The sequence below is a fragment of the Balaenoptera ricei genome, chromosome 2 (genome assembly GCF_028023285.1).
Source record: "Balaenoptera ricei isolate mBalRic1 chromosome 2, mBalRic1.hap2, whole genome shotgun sequence".
Classification (NCBI taxonomy): Eukaryota; Metazoa; Chordata; class Mammalia; order Artiodactyla; family Balaenopteridae; genus Balaenoptera; species Balaenoptera ricei.
Genome location: NC_082640.1, coordinates 147,696,083 through 147,713,832, shown reverse-complemented (window position 1 = coordinate 147,713,832; position 17,750 = coordinate 147,696,083). Strand labels below are relative to the sequence as shown.

General features: G+C 36.2%; 1 protein-coding gene across 6 annotated transcripts in view; it reads right to left on the bottom strand.

Annotated features, from left to right (window-relative positions):
* Positions 1 to 17,329, bottom strand: part of MNAT1 (MNAT1 component of CDK activating kinase) — a 225,492-nt gene extending 208,163 nt beyond the window's left edge. For 2 of the 6 annotated variants that reach the window (XM_059914354.1, XM_059914353.1), the window contains exon 1: positions 17,084 to 17,328. In XM_059914354.1, coding sequence (XP_059770337.1) covers positions 17,084 to 17,172 — 89 coding nt within the window. In that variant the 5' untranslated portion in view covers positions 17,173 to 17,328. Of the gene's footprint in view, positions 1 to 17,083 lie in introns of all 6 variants that reach the window. The other 4 variants (XM_059914355.1, XM_059914356.1, XM_059914352.1 and 1 more) reach the window with 3 other exon arrangements.
* Positions 17,330 to 17,750: the final 421 nt, after the last annotated feature.

Genomic DNA, 17,750 nt, shown 5'->3' with positions numbered 1-17,750 from the left:
AAGGTCTCTCTGTAAGCATAATCTAGAAACCAAAAACCCATAAATGAATACAGCAATTGGGAACACAGTGTTAATAAAGAGACTATAATCAAAAAGCACAGGTTTAATTTCTGGTTCTATCTTTTGGTAGGAAATAAACCCTTCATATTCACATATGTGTATAATTGTCCTCTGTGAGGTATTTTATTAATCAATCCACTCTGGCCATATGTTTCCATCTCTAATTTCTTACATTCTATCTTCTACATATGATATATAAATATATAAATGTTATAACATATAAATGTTAGTTTCTATTCTAATTCTAAATAATATAAACCCAAAATTCATAGAGGAGACAAAAATATATTTCCCAAGGGGGAATTACAAGCACTGAACTTAAACTAGCCATGGAAATTTATTATTATTGACACCATTCCTTCTATAAATTGTATGTTTTTGCATTTAGTTGTAGCACATTACATAGATTGCTTTTTGCAATTAATCTCCAAAAGGAATTAAATATTAACGAAATCTGCCAGATACAATTATGAGAAATAAGACATCCATGATCTGAATAATGCAGAAAGAAACACCGATTACAACATATCACATTTTATACCTTAGAAATATATTTAAACTACCTAAGAGTAAGAATATTTATCTTTAAAAGTCTGCTTATCAATCTCAGCTCTCTAAAGAAACTCACTCTCTTTGCTATCAATTGACTGAGCATAGAGCAAATGAGTAAGAAATTTGTATCTGCTAACATTGTGTTTTATTAAATGTTAAGGTGTCAATTGCATATTCATTTGGCAATATTAGCATTTTTAGAAATTAAAATGTAGCTCAGCAAATTACTGTTCCATAAAAACTGCACATTATAAAGTGATTTCTATAGAACTGCTTATTTGTGTATGTGGACACACACAACGAGAAGGTAAAAATTAAAATAAACGCTCTATAAAATTATTATATACAAATTTTTGTCGAAACTGTTTTTTATATTATCTTTTCAACAAAACTAACAAAATAGATACCTTAAAATAAAAGTATTTTAAAATAAAACTAAAAATGTAAATATTAAAATTTATAATCCTAATGCCAAAGAATATAGAAATACACCCTAAAATGGTTCTCATATACGCTCTAATAGATCTCAAAAATAACATCTGCCATGTCATGCTTCTACAATCTTATTACTTTTGTTTTTTACATCTTTATTGGAGTATAATTGCTTTACAATGTTGTGTTAGTTTCTGCTGTATAACAAACTGAATCAGCTATATGTATACATATATCCCCATATCCCCTCTCTCTTGCACCTTCCTCCCACCCTCCCTATCCTACCCCCACTAGATGGTCACAAAGCACCGAGCTGATCTCCCTGTGCTATGCAGCTGCTTCTCACTAGCTATCTATTCTACATTTGGTAGTGTATATATGTCAACGCTACTCTTTCACTTCGTCCCAGCTTCCCCTCCCCAACCCTGTGTCCTCAAGTCTGTTCTCTACGTCTGTGTCTTTATTCCTGTCCTATTACTTTTTTTTTTTTTTTTAATTTTTGGCTGCGCTGGGTCTTCACTGCTGTGTGCGGGCTTTCTCCAGTTGTGGCGAGCAGGGGCTACTCTTTGTTGCGGTGCACGGGCTTCTCATTGCAGTGGCTTCTCTTGTTGTGGAGCACGGGCTCTAAGCGCAGGGGCTTCAGGAGTTGTGGCTCGTGGGCTCTAGAGCGCAGGCTCAGTAGCTGTGGCGCAGGGGCTTAGTTGCTCCACGGCATGCGGGATCTTCCCAGACCAGGGATGGAACCCATGTCCCTCACATTGGCAGGCGGATTCTTAACCACTGCACCACCAGGGAAGTCCCTGTCCTATTACTTTTTAAAGGTTTTCCCCCCATATTTTCTACTCCAACTCCACAGATCAGTAGCAAGAAATAAGATCAAATAAAAGAATGTGTTTTGGTAACATTATCTGAAACAGTAGATAGGTTAGTTATAGCCAGAAAATAAACATTGTATAATTATTTATGAAGAAATTATATGTAACATTGGTAGATTTCAAGACTTTTATATTTTAAAGGAATGAATTGTTTGTAAGTAAATCAGTTACTGCTAGAAGCAGTTTGCTTCAGTTACCTGAAATTAGAATAGCAGGCTCATTAAATATATATAAATCAGTGATGCAGAGGCACTGCACCATATTGATGGAGCCCTCATTAATTTTCAATGATACAGCCACTATCATATTTGTGTTCTAAAAAAAAACCGAGTGAGGTATACAATCATTTTTCTTCATCTCAGAAATCTGACTTTTACATATTCTAACTTAGTAAATGAGAAGAAACCTAATACTCCAAAACATTTCTAATGAAGTCCATTAAATTTTACATTTTCTTGCCTTTTTGTAGGGAATAAATATATTTATTTATACATATGTATAATATATATATTTTTATATACAATGTCAAAAGTGAAATATATAAAGTAAAAATACTATAAAATAAATTATCCTTATGAGGTGGTTGATACAGTCTTTCTAGACACTTGCATATAACACAAAACAAAGTCTAAATTATGGATTTTTCAGAAATATTGAGATGTTCTGTTCTCCAAAAAAAACTAAATGATAACAGAAAAAAAGGAAATAAAATTTACTTCTGATAAAAAAAAGAGTTATCCTCCAAATCATATCCTGGCATAAATAATACATTTAGGTTTCCTAATTTGCATATTATATCTCAAAAACCAAATACAATGACATTGTTTATATATTATCGAAGAAAAAGATAAAGTAAAATAAAAAACTGGCAGAAAAATCATTATTGAATGTTTAAAGTATTTTTTAATCTCAAGCTAGCATCCTGGAAACTAAAATACAAAAGGAAAATTGTTCCAAACATATCAAATTGATTTTTGATAATACTGTAGTATTTTCATTTTTCACATAAAATGGGCTTGAGTTACAATCCGGTTGCATTACGTTAATAAGAACTGTACTTGGCAAATGTGATCAAAATTTAATTGAACAATTCATAACTGGAATTTACACAGAAAAAAGAAAATGGAGCTGGCCAGGTGAGCGATGCAACCATATAACCTTTCTTAGGATTTAGCTTCCCCATCTGTTAAAAAAGGGAGGACAGGTGGAGAATAGAACTAAAAAGATGACTGCGAAGCTCCTTCCAAATTTACATTAATCGAGCCTGCCAACTTCCTATCAATCCTTTTGACGAAACAAATAGCACTTTGTAGCATGTACTTTTGTAAAGGCTTCCTTCCATCCCCAGCCTGAAAGCCAAAACAGACATCACATTTCACTTTCCTAAAGGAGCTAATATTTAGATATTTCCTCTTCAGTGACTGTTCCACAAAAACATTTATGCATTTGGAGCCACCTAAACGTTTTAATCTCTTGATGCTAATATTGCAAAAATTCCCAAGTTTAGGATATACCCACCAAAATTGTTTGCTTCCCCAAAGGCCCTTTTCCTACATCAGCAGAATGGTTACAATAAGGGTTCAGGATTTCAGGTTTCCGTTACTTCAGTAGCATTTTTTTTTTTAAATAGTTTAACATGGTAGTTCTATTATTAGTTTTTTAAGGAAACTGCATACTGTTATCCATACTGGCTGTATCAATTTACATTCCTATCAACAATGCAAGAGGGTTCCCTTTTCTCCACACTCTCTGCAGCATCTATTGTTTGTAGATTTTGTGATGATGGCCATTCTGACTGGTGTGAGGTGATATCTCATTGTAGTTTTGATTTGCATTTCTCTAATTATTAGTGATATTGAGCAGCTTTTCATATGTTTGTTGGCCATCTGTATCTCCTCTTTGGAGAAATGTCTATTTAGGTCTTCTGCCCATTTTTGGATTGGGTTGTTTGTTTTTTTGATATTGAGCTGTATGAGCAGTTTGTATATTTTGGAGATTAATCCTTTGTCAGTTGCTTCATTTGCAAATATTTTCTCCCATCCTGAGGGTTGTCTTTAGTCTTGTTTATGGTTTCCTTTGCTCTGCAAAAGCTTTTAAGTTTCATTAAGTCCCATTTGTTTATTTTTGTTTTTATTTCCATTACTCTAGGAGGTGGGTCAAAAAAGACTGTGCTGTGATTTATGTCAAAGAGTGTTCTTCCTATGTTTTCCTCTAAGAGTTTTGTAGTGTCCAGTCTTACATTTAGGTCTTTAATCTATTTTGAGTTTATTTTTGTGCATGGTGTTAGGGAGTGTTCTAATTTCATTCTTTTACATATAGCTGTCCAGTTTTCCCAGCACCACTTATTGAAGAGGCTGTCTTTGCTCCATTGTATATTGTGGCCTCCTTTGTCAGAGATTAGGTGACCATAGGTCTGTGGGTTTATCTCTGAGCTTTCTATCCTGTTCCGTTGATCTATATTTCTGTTTTTGTGCCATTACCATACTGCCTTGATTACTGTAGCTTTGTAGTATAGTCTGAAGTCAGGGAGCCTGGTCCCTCCGGCTCCATTTTTCTTTCTCAAGATTGCTATGTCTATTCGGGGTCTTTTGTGTTTCCATACAAATTGTAAAATTTTTTGTTCTAGTTCTGTGAAAACTACCATGTGACCCAGCAATCCCACTACTGGGCAGATATACCCAGAGAAAACCATAATTCAAAGACACATGCACCCCAACGTTCATTACAGCACTATTTACAATAGCCAGGACATGGAAACAACCTAAATGTCCATCAAAAGAGGAATGGATGAAGAAGATATGGTACATATATACAATGGAATATTACTCAGCCATAAAAAGGAATGAAACTGGGTCATTTGTAGAGATGTGGATGGACCTAGAGAATGTCATATAGAGTGAAGTAAGTCTGAAAGAGAAAAACAAATATTGTACATTAATGCATATATGTGGAATCTGAAAAAACTGGTATAGATGATCTTATTTACAAAGCAGAAATAGAGACACAGACGTAGAGAACAAACATATGGATACCAAGGGGGAAGGGGGGCAGGTGGGATGAATTGGGGGGGTGGGAGATTGGGATTGACATATATACACTACTGATACTATGTACAAAATAGATAACTAATGAGAACCTACTGTACAGCACAGGGAACTCTACTCAATGCTCTACGGAGACCTAAATGGGAAGGAAATCCAAAAAAGAAGGGATATATGTATACATACAGCTAATTCACTTTGCTGTACAGCAGAAACTAATACAACACTGTAAAGCAACTATACTCCAATAAAAAAATTATTTTAAATAGTTTAACAAATAGCATAAAATCCACTTTCACATCTTAATTACAAAGAGTATTTTTATAACTCTAAACTTCCCTTTTCCTCCTTATAAAGAACTGAGAAAAACTAATTTCCATTTAATGACTCAAAAGAAGACCTAAAATACTATAAAATTAATGGGGGCAGTAACCATGACTCCCACACTCACTGTTGTATACTCAGCACAGTGTTCTCCAAAATTGCTTGAGCACAAGACTCTCTTAGATAGCCAGTATAAAATACAAGTTCCTTCCACCTAGTAAGGCCCAGAAATTTGTATTTTAAATAGGCACCCAAGGTGATTCTTAGGATGAGGCAAGTTTAGGAATCAGTGGCCTGGAAAATGTATTGAGTATATGAGAAAGAATGCAAACTTATATTTATTAGTAAACCAACAACTAATAAACTACAGTTGAGTCTTACTTTTTAATCTTTGAAAATAAGCTTAATACATTTGAAACGTGAAGAAAACCGTTAAGATATCTAGGTTAAATTTTCATTCAGTTATTCTCATTCTATTTACTATCTCAGGGACTAATTGCTAAGTAAACAAGAAGTAAATTGCCAAAAAGATTCCTGAAACTTAACCTAAAAATTGTTATTTTTCTGCATTTAGAATACTGAAAGCAACTCTTTACAGCTGACTACAAAGTAAATACTCTTAAATTTACCTAAATTCTTAAACTTACTTGAACTGTGCCTCATCTAATCCTCACAGCAATGCTGTCAGGTATACGCTACTGGTAAACCTACTATACAGATGAGAAAACAAAGGCTTAAAGAAAATAGTTTTCCCTAAATCACACAGCTAAGAATAAGTGGAAAACCTAGGATTCAAACTCAGGCAAACTATCATTACACATACGTTAGACATAATATTTTATGCCCACAGCAGAAAAAAAGGCAATGAGTAAATATATTAATTCTGTCTGTTTATCCTTGTATCCCTACAGAAACTAATGTGCTAATGTTTCAAGTTCTTGCAGAATAAAATAATTTGTGTTTTAACAATTAAGTTTGAACATCTAATAAACAGCTTCATATTTATTACCTGCTTGAATCTTATAATACAAATTTGACAATATAACTTCAAAGGAGAGTTGGATATAGATACAAGGGAAAGAGCTCCTAAAGGGTGTCCATCCATGAGGGACCTCCCTGTTGGTCCAGTGGTAAAGAATCTGCCTTCCAATGCAGGGGACACGGGTTCGATCCCTGGTCAGGGAGCTAAGATCCCACATGCCGCAGGGCAACTAAGCCCGCACATCACGACTACAGAGCCCACACACCCTGGAGCCCTGTGCACCACAACTACAGAGTCCACGTGCTCTGGAGCCCACGCACCACAACTAGAGAGAGAAAACCTGCATACCATAACTAGAGAGAAGCCTGCGTGCTGCAACAAAAAGATCATGCTTGCCGCAACAAAGATCCTGCATGCCACAACAAAGACCCGACGCAGCCAAAAAAAAAAGAAAAAGGGTGTCCATCCATGAAATGAAAGTTCACCTGCAGGCAAAACCTCACAAAAGGTTTCCTCCAAGACAGAAAATGTATGTGTATATGCATGTGTGTGTATATATATACATATATACATATATGTAGTAAGCTAATCAGCAGATAAAATGAATCTTAAAAAAAGATTCCCAGTATAAAAGAAAAGAATTAGAGAAGAAGAGCCATATGGGGTTAGGGCTATATTTTCACATACAAAGAGAAACATTATAGATAATATTAATTGCTAAATATTTAGTAACCATGGTTTTAAAGAACTAAGACAGTAAGTTACACTCAATAAGAGAAGGAACTGAAATGCAAACACTGCATCTTCAAGACTCAAATGCACTAATAGTCATTTTTAGTCAAACCAAAAAAATACATATTATAGCCATAAAATAACCAATCCATAGTGATATATTCATATTCTGTAAATAAACTGACCAGCACTCTCTCCCACACTGGAAAAGGAAAATCACTGCTAATAAAAATAACTAAAATTTTTAATATTTTAAGAAGCAGTTTTACTAATGGTATAAGGTCAAAAAAAAAGACTAAAGCTAATGACTACAATGATTTTCTAATTAACTGTTAACTAAATTACCCAAATTTTAAGAGACTGAAGGGGGCTAAAAATGATCTGTTCTAAACAAATTAACAAATCAAAGTTAAACAGCTGGCCTAAAACTTGCCAGTCTGTAGCAGAACTAGAACACAGATTTTCTAACTCGTGAGTCAGTGTTCTATTACCCAATGGATTTGTATTATTAAAATACATGGGACATGAACACTTATACATGTAGTGAAAGCAAAAACCACTTCCTTCAGGAGAATGGTCTTGAGATATTCATTGTAACTACAATCCACAAGATATGAGATATTAATTCTCCATAGCTGTTCCACAGCATTATATTCTAATCAACTTCAAAACACTCCACTAAAGCAAACAAAGAAGGGGGGGGGAGAGGGAGAGGGAGAGGGGGAGGGAGAGGGAGAGGGGGAGGGAGAGGGAGAAGAAAAGAATATTTAGGAGAGTTTTAGGGAAGAAGCTGAGGTAGTAAAAAAAAAATCAGAAACTACAAAAGGAAAGAAATATTAAAGGGGCATAGCAATTACCAATTTTGAGGTAAAGAAAATAAACATGTACACACAGAACTGAGGCTACAGGAAGTAAATGCCTCAACAATAGTAAGGCCAGCTTTTCCTAACAAATATGATGGAGTAACTGATGTCAGACTAGCATTCTCACCATGAGCTACCATAAAACAAACAAAATGTATGAGACAATCATTTACAGGTATTAGACAATGGGCAACACATAGACTATAATCCCTTAGAAATGGTAAACTAACAAGGTGACCCCTCCAATTGCCTCTTCTTTCTACCTGGGAAAAATTTCCATGACCATGGCCCAGCAAGCAAGAATTTAAGAAGGGCACAGTGGTTCTGCTAAGCTGTATAGGCAGAGATCAGACTTCAGTGCAGTTGATATGGTTGAAATCTGCAAGGCAGAGGGTCCAGAAGTCTGTGTAAGAACCCCCGTAAGTCCTTGGCCACGGAACAGACTGCACATATGCAGGGCAAAACCAATCAAGGCTTAAAAGATAATGGCTGAGAGAGGAAGAGAGTATAGTTAAGGAGTGCTGGGTATACTTTGGGGTTCCCACCAACCAAAGTAGAGAAACCACATTAACACCTTATTAACACCTCAAACATCCAACTGAGATACCAAAAAGGCCTCAACTAAGAGTGAGAACCACATCATATAGTAAGACTTATTCTAGACTCACCCAAACAAAGCCTAAAATCAAGCCCCAACAAGTTTTTCCAGGAATTGAAAGTTTGGAGGTTGAGTTGCAGTAAAGTAAGGAAACACAATGGGCTCTCTGCAGATCCATCCTAGCAAAGATTAAAACCAAGCCTACAAAGTTCAAGGTAATCAGCCAGTAACTGAAGTATCTACAAGAATTTTTAAAAACAATACTCTACACAGAAAGATAAAATTTGCAATTTCTAGTACCATCTACATGATCCAGTATACAACTGAAAAAAGTACTAAATGTAAAAAAATAAAAGAAAGAAAAATGTGACCCATAGGAAAAAAAAAAAAGAGTAGTCAATAGAAACCAACCCTGGGACTTCCCTGGTGGTCTAGTGGTTGAGACTCCTCACACCCAATGCAGGGGGCCTAGGTTTGATCCCTGGTTGGGGAACTAGATCCCACATGCTGCAACTAAGAGCCTGAATGCCGCAACTAAAGATCCTGCATGCCACAACTAAAGATCCCTCATGCTGCAACTAAGACCCAGCACAGCCGAATAAATAAATAAAAATTTTAAAAATAAGTGAAACCAACCCTGAGACAGCCAAGATGTTGGATCTAACAGAGTGAAACTTTCAAATCAGCTATTTTAAATGTTTTTAAAGATTTAACACAAAATATGTCCAAAGAATTACATTCGAAGAAGTAAAGGAAAATATGGTCTTAATTAGTGTGCAGATAGGAAATCTAGTAAGAGAAATGAAAACTATAGAAAAGAACAAGATGAAAACCCTAGAACAAAAGTACAATAACAAATGAAAAATCTACCACATGGGCTTAACAGAAGATTGGACATGGCAGATGGGAGTCAGTGAACTTGAATACAGACCAGTAAAAAATATCTAATCTGAAGAACAGACAGGAAAAAAAGATCAAAGAAAAATGAAAAGTACCCCAGCAACTTATAGAACAATACCAAAGAGTCTAACACACATGTACTTGGAGTTCCAAAATAAGAAGAGAGTGAAAATAGTGCAGAAAGAATCACTGAAATTTTCCAAATAGGATGAAAAACATTGACTTAACAGTTCCAAGCTCAGCAAACCTCAACTAGGATGAATACAAAGAAAAGCACACCTAGACTTATAGTCAAACTGCTAGAAACCAAAGATAAAATCTTGAAAGCAGCCCCAAAAGATTTTTATGATAAAGGGGTCCAAGGATATAAGAAACAGCTAACTTCTCATCACAAACAATGGAGATCAGAAAACAACGGAATGGGGAGTTCCTTGGTGGTCTAGTGGTTAGGATTCTGGGCTTTCACTGCCATGGCCCAGGTTCAATCCCTGGTCAGAACTGAGATCCCGCAAGCTGTGCGGTGTGGCTGAAAAAAAAAAAGAAAACAATGGAATGATATATTTCAAGTGGTGAAATGACAACCCATAATTTCATATTCAGCAGAAATATCCTTCAAACAGTACGGTGAAATAAAAACACTCACATAAACAAAATCTGGGAGAATTCTTAACCAACAGACCTGTACTACAAGAAATACTAAAGAATGCTCTTCAGGCAGAAAAAAAAATCAATACAACTATAAAATCCGATCCAAAAGAAGGAAGAAAGATACTAAAGATGGTAAATAAGTAGGTGAATACAGAAGACTACATGGGGCTTCCCTGGTGACGCAACGGTTAAGAACCCACCTGACAATGCAGGGGACACGGGTTCGATCCCTGGTCCGAGAAGATCCCACATGCCGCGGAGCAACTAAGCCCGTGTGCCACAACTACTGAGCCCACGAGCCACAACTACTGAAGCCTGTGCACCTGGAGCCTGTGCTCTGCAGCAAGAGAAGCCACCACAATGAGAAGCCCACGCACCGCAACAAAGACCCAACACAGCCAAAAATTGAAAAATAATAATAATTTTTAAAAAAAGACTACAGCACACTAGGATGGCTATAATCAAAAAGATAAATAATAACAAGTGTTGGCAAAAGATGTAGAGAAACTGGAACCCTTATCCACTGCTGATGGGAATGTAAAATTCTGCAGTCACTTTGGAAAAGTCTTACAATTCCTCAAATGGATAAATATAGAGTTATCATATGATCCAACAGTTATACTCCTAAGTACACACCTGAAACAAAATCATTTGTCACACAAAACTTGTACATGAATGTTCATGGCAGTATTATTCATTATAGCCAAAAAGTGGAAACAACCCAAATGTCCATCAACTAATGAACAGACAAATAAAAGCTGGTATATCCATACAATGGGATAGTATCCAATAACAAAAAGAAAGAAGCTCTGATACATGCTACAACATGGATGAAACTTATACTAAGTAAAAGCCAGTCACAGAGGACCATATATTATATGATTCCATTTATATGAAATGTCCAGAATAGGCAATCTATATGGACAGAAAGTCAATTAGTGGTTACCTAGGGCTGGGAGACAATAGGACTGGAGGACAGGGCTAAGTAGTAAGGGGTTTCTTTGTGGAGTAACAAAAACATTCTAAAATTAATTGTGGTGATAGATGCATGTCTCTGAGAATATACCAAAAGCCACTGATTCTACCCTCTAAATGAGTGAATTTTATGGTTTGTGAATTCTATCTCAATAAAGTTGTTTATTAAAAAGACTATTTTTGGGCTTCCCTGGTGGTGCAGTGGTTGAGAATCTGCCTGCCAACGCATGGGACGCGGGTTCGAGCCCTGGTCTGGGAAGATCCCACATGTCGCGGAGCAACTGGGCCCATGAGCCACAACTATTGAGCCTGCGCGTCTGGAGCTTGTGCTCCGCAACAAGAGAGACCGCGACGGTGAGAGGCCCGCGCACCGCGATGAAGAGTGGCCCCCGCTCGCCGCAACTGGAGAAGGCCCTCAGACAGAAGCGAGGACCCAACACAGCCAAAAATAAATAAATAAACAAATAAATAATTTTTTTTAAAAAAAAGACTATTTTTTATTCTCTACATTTCCTTAAAGACAACTGACTGTTTAAAGCAAAAATAACAATATTAAATCATATACAGAAGTTAAAGATAAGACATCATCAGCATACAGGATGAGAGGGGTAAGTAAATGGTATTATATTATTCACATTTGCGAGGTATTGAAACGTAAGGAATTTGTGAGGAAGTGAAAAATGAGAAGTGTCAGATATTGACTCTTATCAGACTTTGATAAAGATGCACATTGTTATACTTAGAGAAATCACTAAAAGAAAATTTAAAAAATAAAATAACAATAAAGAGCTAATAGGCCAATACTTTAAAATATCCAATTAATCCAAAATAAGGCAAGAAAAGGACAAATGGAAAACAAATAGACTTAAACCCAATGATAGCAAAAATTACATTAAATATAAAGGGACTAACACACCAATTAAAAGGCAGCAATGTTGGACCATATAAAAGAGCAAAACCAACTATGTACTGTCTACAAGATATAAGACACACATTGGTTGAAAGCAAAACGACAGAGAAAGGTATATTATCAAACAGGAAGCATAAGAGAACTGACGTAATAATATCAGACAAAAACTTCAGGACATATTACAAAAGACCAAAAGGAACATTTCATAATGACAAAAGGATAAATTCATCAAGAAGGCATAGCAATTCTGAATATCTATGTACCTAATAAGAGAGTTTCAAAATACATGAAGCATGACAGAAAAGGAGAAACTGACAAATCCACAATCCAGTCAGAGTAATTGATAAAATGAGTAGAAAAAATAAATTAGTATGGGGATTCCCTGGTGGCACAGTGGTTGAGAATCTGCCTGCCAATGCAGGGGACACGGGTTCGATCCCTGGTCCGGGAAGATCCCACATGCCGCAGAGCGACTAGGCCCGTGAGCCACAACCACTGAGCCTGCGTGTCTGGAGCCCATGCTCCACAACAAGAGAGGCCGCAATAGTGAGAGGCCCACGCACCGCAATGAAGAGTGGCCCCCGCTTGCCGCAACTAGAGAAAGCCCTCACACAGAAACGAAGACCCAACACAGCCAAAAATAAATTTAAATAAATAAATTAATTTTTAAAAATAAATAAATAAATAAATTAGTATGGATGCAGAAGATCTGAGTAACACTATCAACCAAGTTGACCTAATTGACATACGCTATACCCAACAGCTACAGAACACACATTCTTTTCAAATTTACACTGATTGCTCACCAAGACAGACCATATGCTGGACCATAAATAAGTTTTCAGAAAATTTTAAAAGACTGAAATTTAGCGAAGTGCGTTCTCTTACTTCAACAATATTAAATTAGAAATTAACAACAATATATCTGGAAAGTCCCCTTTTTCTAATTCTTCTACCCAGAATGAGTGCCTTTTTCTAATTTTTCTGTCCATTGTTTCCTAGTTCGCAAAAAGGTGTTGTATAAGCTCAGCATATTAGTTAAACAAATGAATTAATACCACTTATGAATTATTCTTTCCAACAATAAATAAATTGAACTTTAATCTGATAAACTTCTAAAATTACTAGTAATTTATAGAAAATACAAAGGAACATATTAATACCACAGAGATGCAATCAGCAAAATTCAGACTGGTAACTCTTTAGAACAAACTACTAAGAAACATCAGTAAATGAGAGAGAGAGTGACAGAGGGACAGAGAAAAGAAGATAAAAAAGAGAGAAAGACAAACCTTAAGTACGGCAAAATATTGATTTTTACATATATCAGGATGTGTTTTGTTTATTCTACTTTGTGTCTTATGTGTGTTTAAAATGAAAAAAGGAGATTTAATAAAATCAAATATAGGTAAAGTTTCCAGAGACAAGTGTTGCCAAGGATGGTTGGGATAAAACTTAAATTATTAAAGACTTTAGTTTTAAATTTGTGTCAATCTGAAAAATATTATCCAACTATGTTGGGTAATAGAAAAAGAAAAAATAAAGTTTCTGTATTCCAAAGAAAAAATTAAGTTTTCCCAGCTTCCTTAAAAAAAAAAAAAAAAGACTTCAGTTAAATGAGAATTAGATTTAATTGGCTCCATCTAATTCAATATGCCTTCAGAATTCTATGAAAGAATACTATGAAAGGCCCATTTCTTAACATAGGTGGCCCTGATAAACAAAGAAAAACAATGATCCTTTTCTGTAATTAAGACAAAGTTCATCATTGAATTGAAAAAAAAAAGCAAAAATAGAATCCAATCTTCTTTGGATGTGCATGCAATCAATTCATTTGGGTGTTTGCTGGATAGATTTGATACATAAGGGAACACACTTCCTCAATTGCTAGCAGTTAAGGGAGAAAAGTATTTTCATAATGTTTCACCTCTTTTCTCCTTTCTGCTCCTGTATTTTCTCTCATAAATAGTATTCCTAAATAATCTTTCCATAATCCCACACTTCTTATCTTTCGTGAAGCACTATTCCTACTCACTTTATCACTTGCTTCCTAAAATGCCTTTGTTACTTGAGGACACACAAAATAAAGTGAGTAAAATCATGTGACCCTGTAATCCTTGTCTCACGGTATTCACACTCTTGTGTATAAATACCCTCCCACCTTGTAACAGGATTGTTCAGTGCTAACAAATAAAATACAGCAGAAGCAATGATAACGTAACTTTTCTGATTAGATGATGAGAGGCTCTGCAGCTTCTGGTTCTCTCTCATCACTAATTCTGGGAAAAGCCATGTCATGAGCAGTCCTATGGAGGGTCCACAGGGAGGAACTGAAGCTACCAAGAGCCACATGAGTGACCTTGGAAACAGATACTCCAGTCCCAGACAACAGCTTGAGCGAACCTCATGAAAGACACTGAGCCAGAATCACTCAGCTGAACCACTCTCATACGCCTGACCCTCAGAAACTATGTAAGATAATAAATATTTATTGTTTTAAGGTACTAAGTTTTGGGGTAATTCATTACACAGCAATAGATAACTAATGCAAACAGCAATGCTAAATAATAATACCTCCTCCTTTCAGACTAACAACTGTATTATAAAAATGCCCAAGTTCAATCCCATGAAATACATTCTGTACAAATTCAACGTACTATCAAATCAAAAGTATTTCACATCAAAATCCATAATGTTTCATTATCTATCAGAAGAGCAAGATTAAAAAAATAATAATGCCCAATATCAGCAAAGATGTTTGGTAACAGAAATTACCATAAATAGTTGTTGGGAGCACAATCAGTACAATCTTTTTTGATAACAACTGAGCAATGTTCATCAAAATTTAAAAGTCACATACAATTCTACTACTAGGCATTTACAGTTACCCCCGGTTTGCCTGTTTATCTTACAATACACTTGCATAAGTGCTCAGAGAGAGAGAGAGAGAGAGAGAAGCTCCAGTGAAAACCTGGAAATCTAAAGATTCATCAAAAAACTTTTGGTTAAATCAGTTATAGTATAACTGAACAGTGGACTATCAACCAACTGTTAAAGAGGAAGACATGTACATACCAATTTAGAAAAGATACCCAAGATATACATTATGAAAAAAGTAAGGATATATATCATCCCATTTCCATGAGAGAACATGATAACGAGTTCATATTAAGAAAATCATCACAAAAGGGTCATTATAATTAAAACTATACTTTCACATTTTACAGTCTCTTAAATTTATTTAAAGATAACCATTGTTGAGCAAGTCTTTCATAGCAGGCCAAACAGATCCTGTTTAAATTTTATTTCTGCTTAGCATCCATACCATGCACAAATATGATAGCCAACGTATACCGAACAAATACTATGTGAAAGAAACTGTTAAGCACCTCCAAATATGATGTTTACATATATTGTTTAATCCTCAAACACTGTAATATATATGGTGCTATTATCTCTATTGTACAGGTAAGAACAATGAGGCAAGAGGAGTTAGGAATTTGCCCAAAGCCACAGAGCCTATAAGAGTACAAAGAATTCAAAATCAGAAGTTTGTTCTCTTAGCCAATACCATATAATCTTTTATTCAGTTTGTTCATATTTCAAGTCAAAAAAGGGCTGTAAAACATGGTTTTTATCTAACAGGTTAGCAAATAAACCAAAATCAATGCAACACGAGAATGACTTAGATAATTGTTAACTCTTATGAAAAAACAGAAAAGACTATGGATACGACAAAAGCAATTTCTAATTAAAAATAAATATTTTATAATTGTCTAATAAAAACGCAATTTATCATACTAAAATCACATAATCTTCCCTGATTGGCTAATTACTACTAGGTAGAAATTTCTTCCAGTAAATTACATTTAGTTAGTATCCTTCCAAAAAAGCAAATTCCCTTTCCTTGAGCACCAACTGTAACAAATCTGATACCAGAAAATGAAGAGAAACTGAGCAAAATCTCTCTAAAAACCTAATAGTCTTTACACAGCGTTTGTCTCGTTTCCCTTTTTCAATCTACTTGATTATTTTCACCTTACTTCTAATCTTAACCCATTCAATCACAGCTCTACTGTATTTCCTTTGCTGGATGAAGCAAAGGAAAATAAAGATTAATTCGAAAAAGGGACCAATCCAGTAAGTTACTAAACCCCACTATAATCATTATAACTACAATTAACCATGCAATTTATGCTTACCCAAAGGTCTTGTCTACCACATTGTAGATTATCCATCATTTTTTATCTCTAAGAAACCTCAAAGAAACTACAGGAATATATGTTCACCTTACATCCCAAAGTGCTTTATAGAAACCACCTCTACTGAACCACATTTGACCATAAAAATGTGGCAAGAAACACTCTGACCAGTTCCTACACCTACTCTTCAAAATATTCAACCTCCCTTCCTCCCCTATTCCCCCAAAATTGGCGTTCTAGAGTCAGACATTCTGTGTTCCAATTCTAGCAGGGCCCACTAAATAAGATACGTGGAGCAGTCTCTGTTTCCTTCCTTGTAAAATGGGAATGGTACTAGTACGTACTTCATGGGACTGTTGTGAGAATGAAATAAGATAACTCATGGTAAAGAGCTTAGAACAGTGCCTGGCATGTAATGTGCACTCAATAAATGCCAGCCATTACTGGTATCTCCAAAATTAACTGCCTAAAATCTAAATTTTCTCTTTTAGAGATGAGAATCTAACCAAACTCCATCAGGACAGTGGGCATACCGACGGGGTTTCAAATTAACTAACGCAATAAATAGCAGCAGTATATAAACACAGTAATTTTATTTTCATAGCACTTTCGCTCTTTTTAATAAAAACATTTTGCGTGAAATTAAACACTCCGATCCCCACGCTTTTAACCAGCGAGACGTCTGGAACCCTGTTGACAACACAGCCTGTAAATACAGTCGAGGTTTTCATCACCTAAGAAGGGTGAAACCTGACAAACTGCTGGTTACCACATCAGCGAACCTGCAGTCCAAACCAGGCCAGAGCGGCTCAGGGCTAGCGGCTAGTCTGTTTACAGAAACAACGTTCCCTTTTCCCATTTTCCTCCTCAGGGTCGAAACTAACGACGCCCTTTTCTCCCCTGAGCCGAGGTCAAACATCTCCCGGCTCTTTCGAGAGCTCCCACCCTGTGCGTCTTCCCCCCATAAATCCCACTCTCCCCCGACTCACAGAGTGTGTCCGCACACATTCACCATCAGCTTCAACGAAGGGTTCCGGTATTTGGTGGTCTTACACCGGGGACAGCCCTGATCGTCCATGGCGCCTTCTTTCCTGTGGACTCTCCTGGACCCCTGCTTCAGTCGCAGCCACAGCCACAGCCACCTCCAAGCCCCCTCAGACCCGAGGCCAAACGGATTCCTACCAACAGGCACTTGGCTGGGACGGTCCTTTGCGAATGAGCACCGGCCCGGGGGCGAGGCATTTCAGCACAAAGGTTCCGGCAGCAAGTTTTCCGGTCCTGCAGCTAGGGCTCGATGTCAGCTTCCGCAGGCCAGCGCAAAGCCTTAGATTTAGGGGAGGGCTCTTAAAAAGGCAAATTGTACGTAAAGCCTCATCTCTATGCACCTGGCTGTATTTTTCAAGGAACTGTGTCACAATTAGGAACAGAGATTCCATCTTGTTTTGTCTGGAAACATTTCCATTGTATCAAAGATTTATGCCTGGTGTACATATTCAATAATTCACACCAGTATTTTCTTTTGAACAACTTGATAGCCTGTGTTTTATACTTCTCCATTACACTTGCACAGTCGTGCAATCACAGAAAATAATATGCATTCGCAGATATGAAGTTTGGAACAGTTATTTAGAATGAAAGTCTCTGCACCGACCCTAA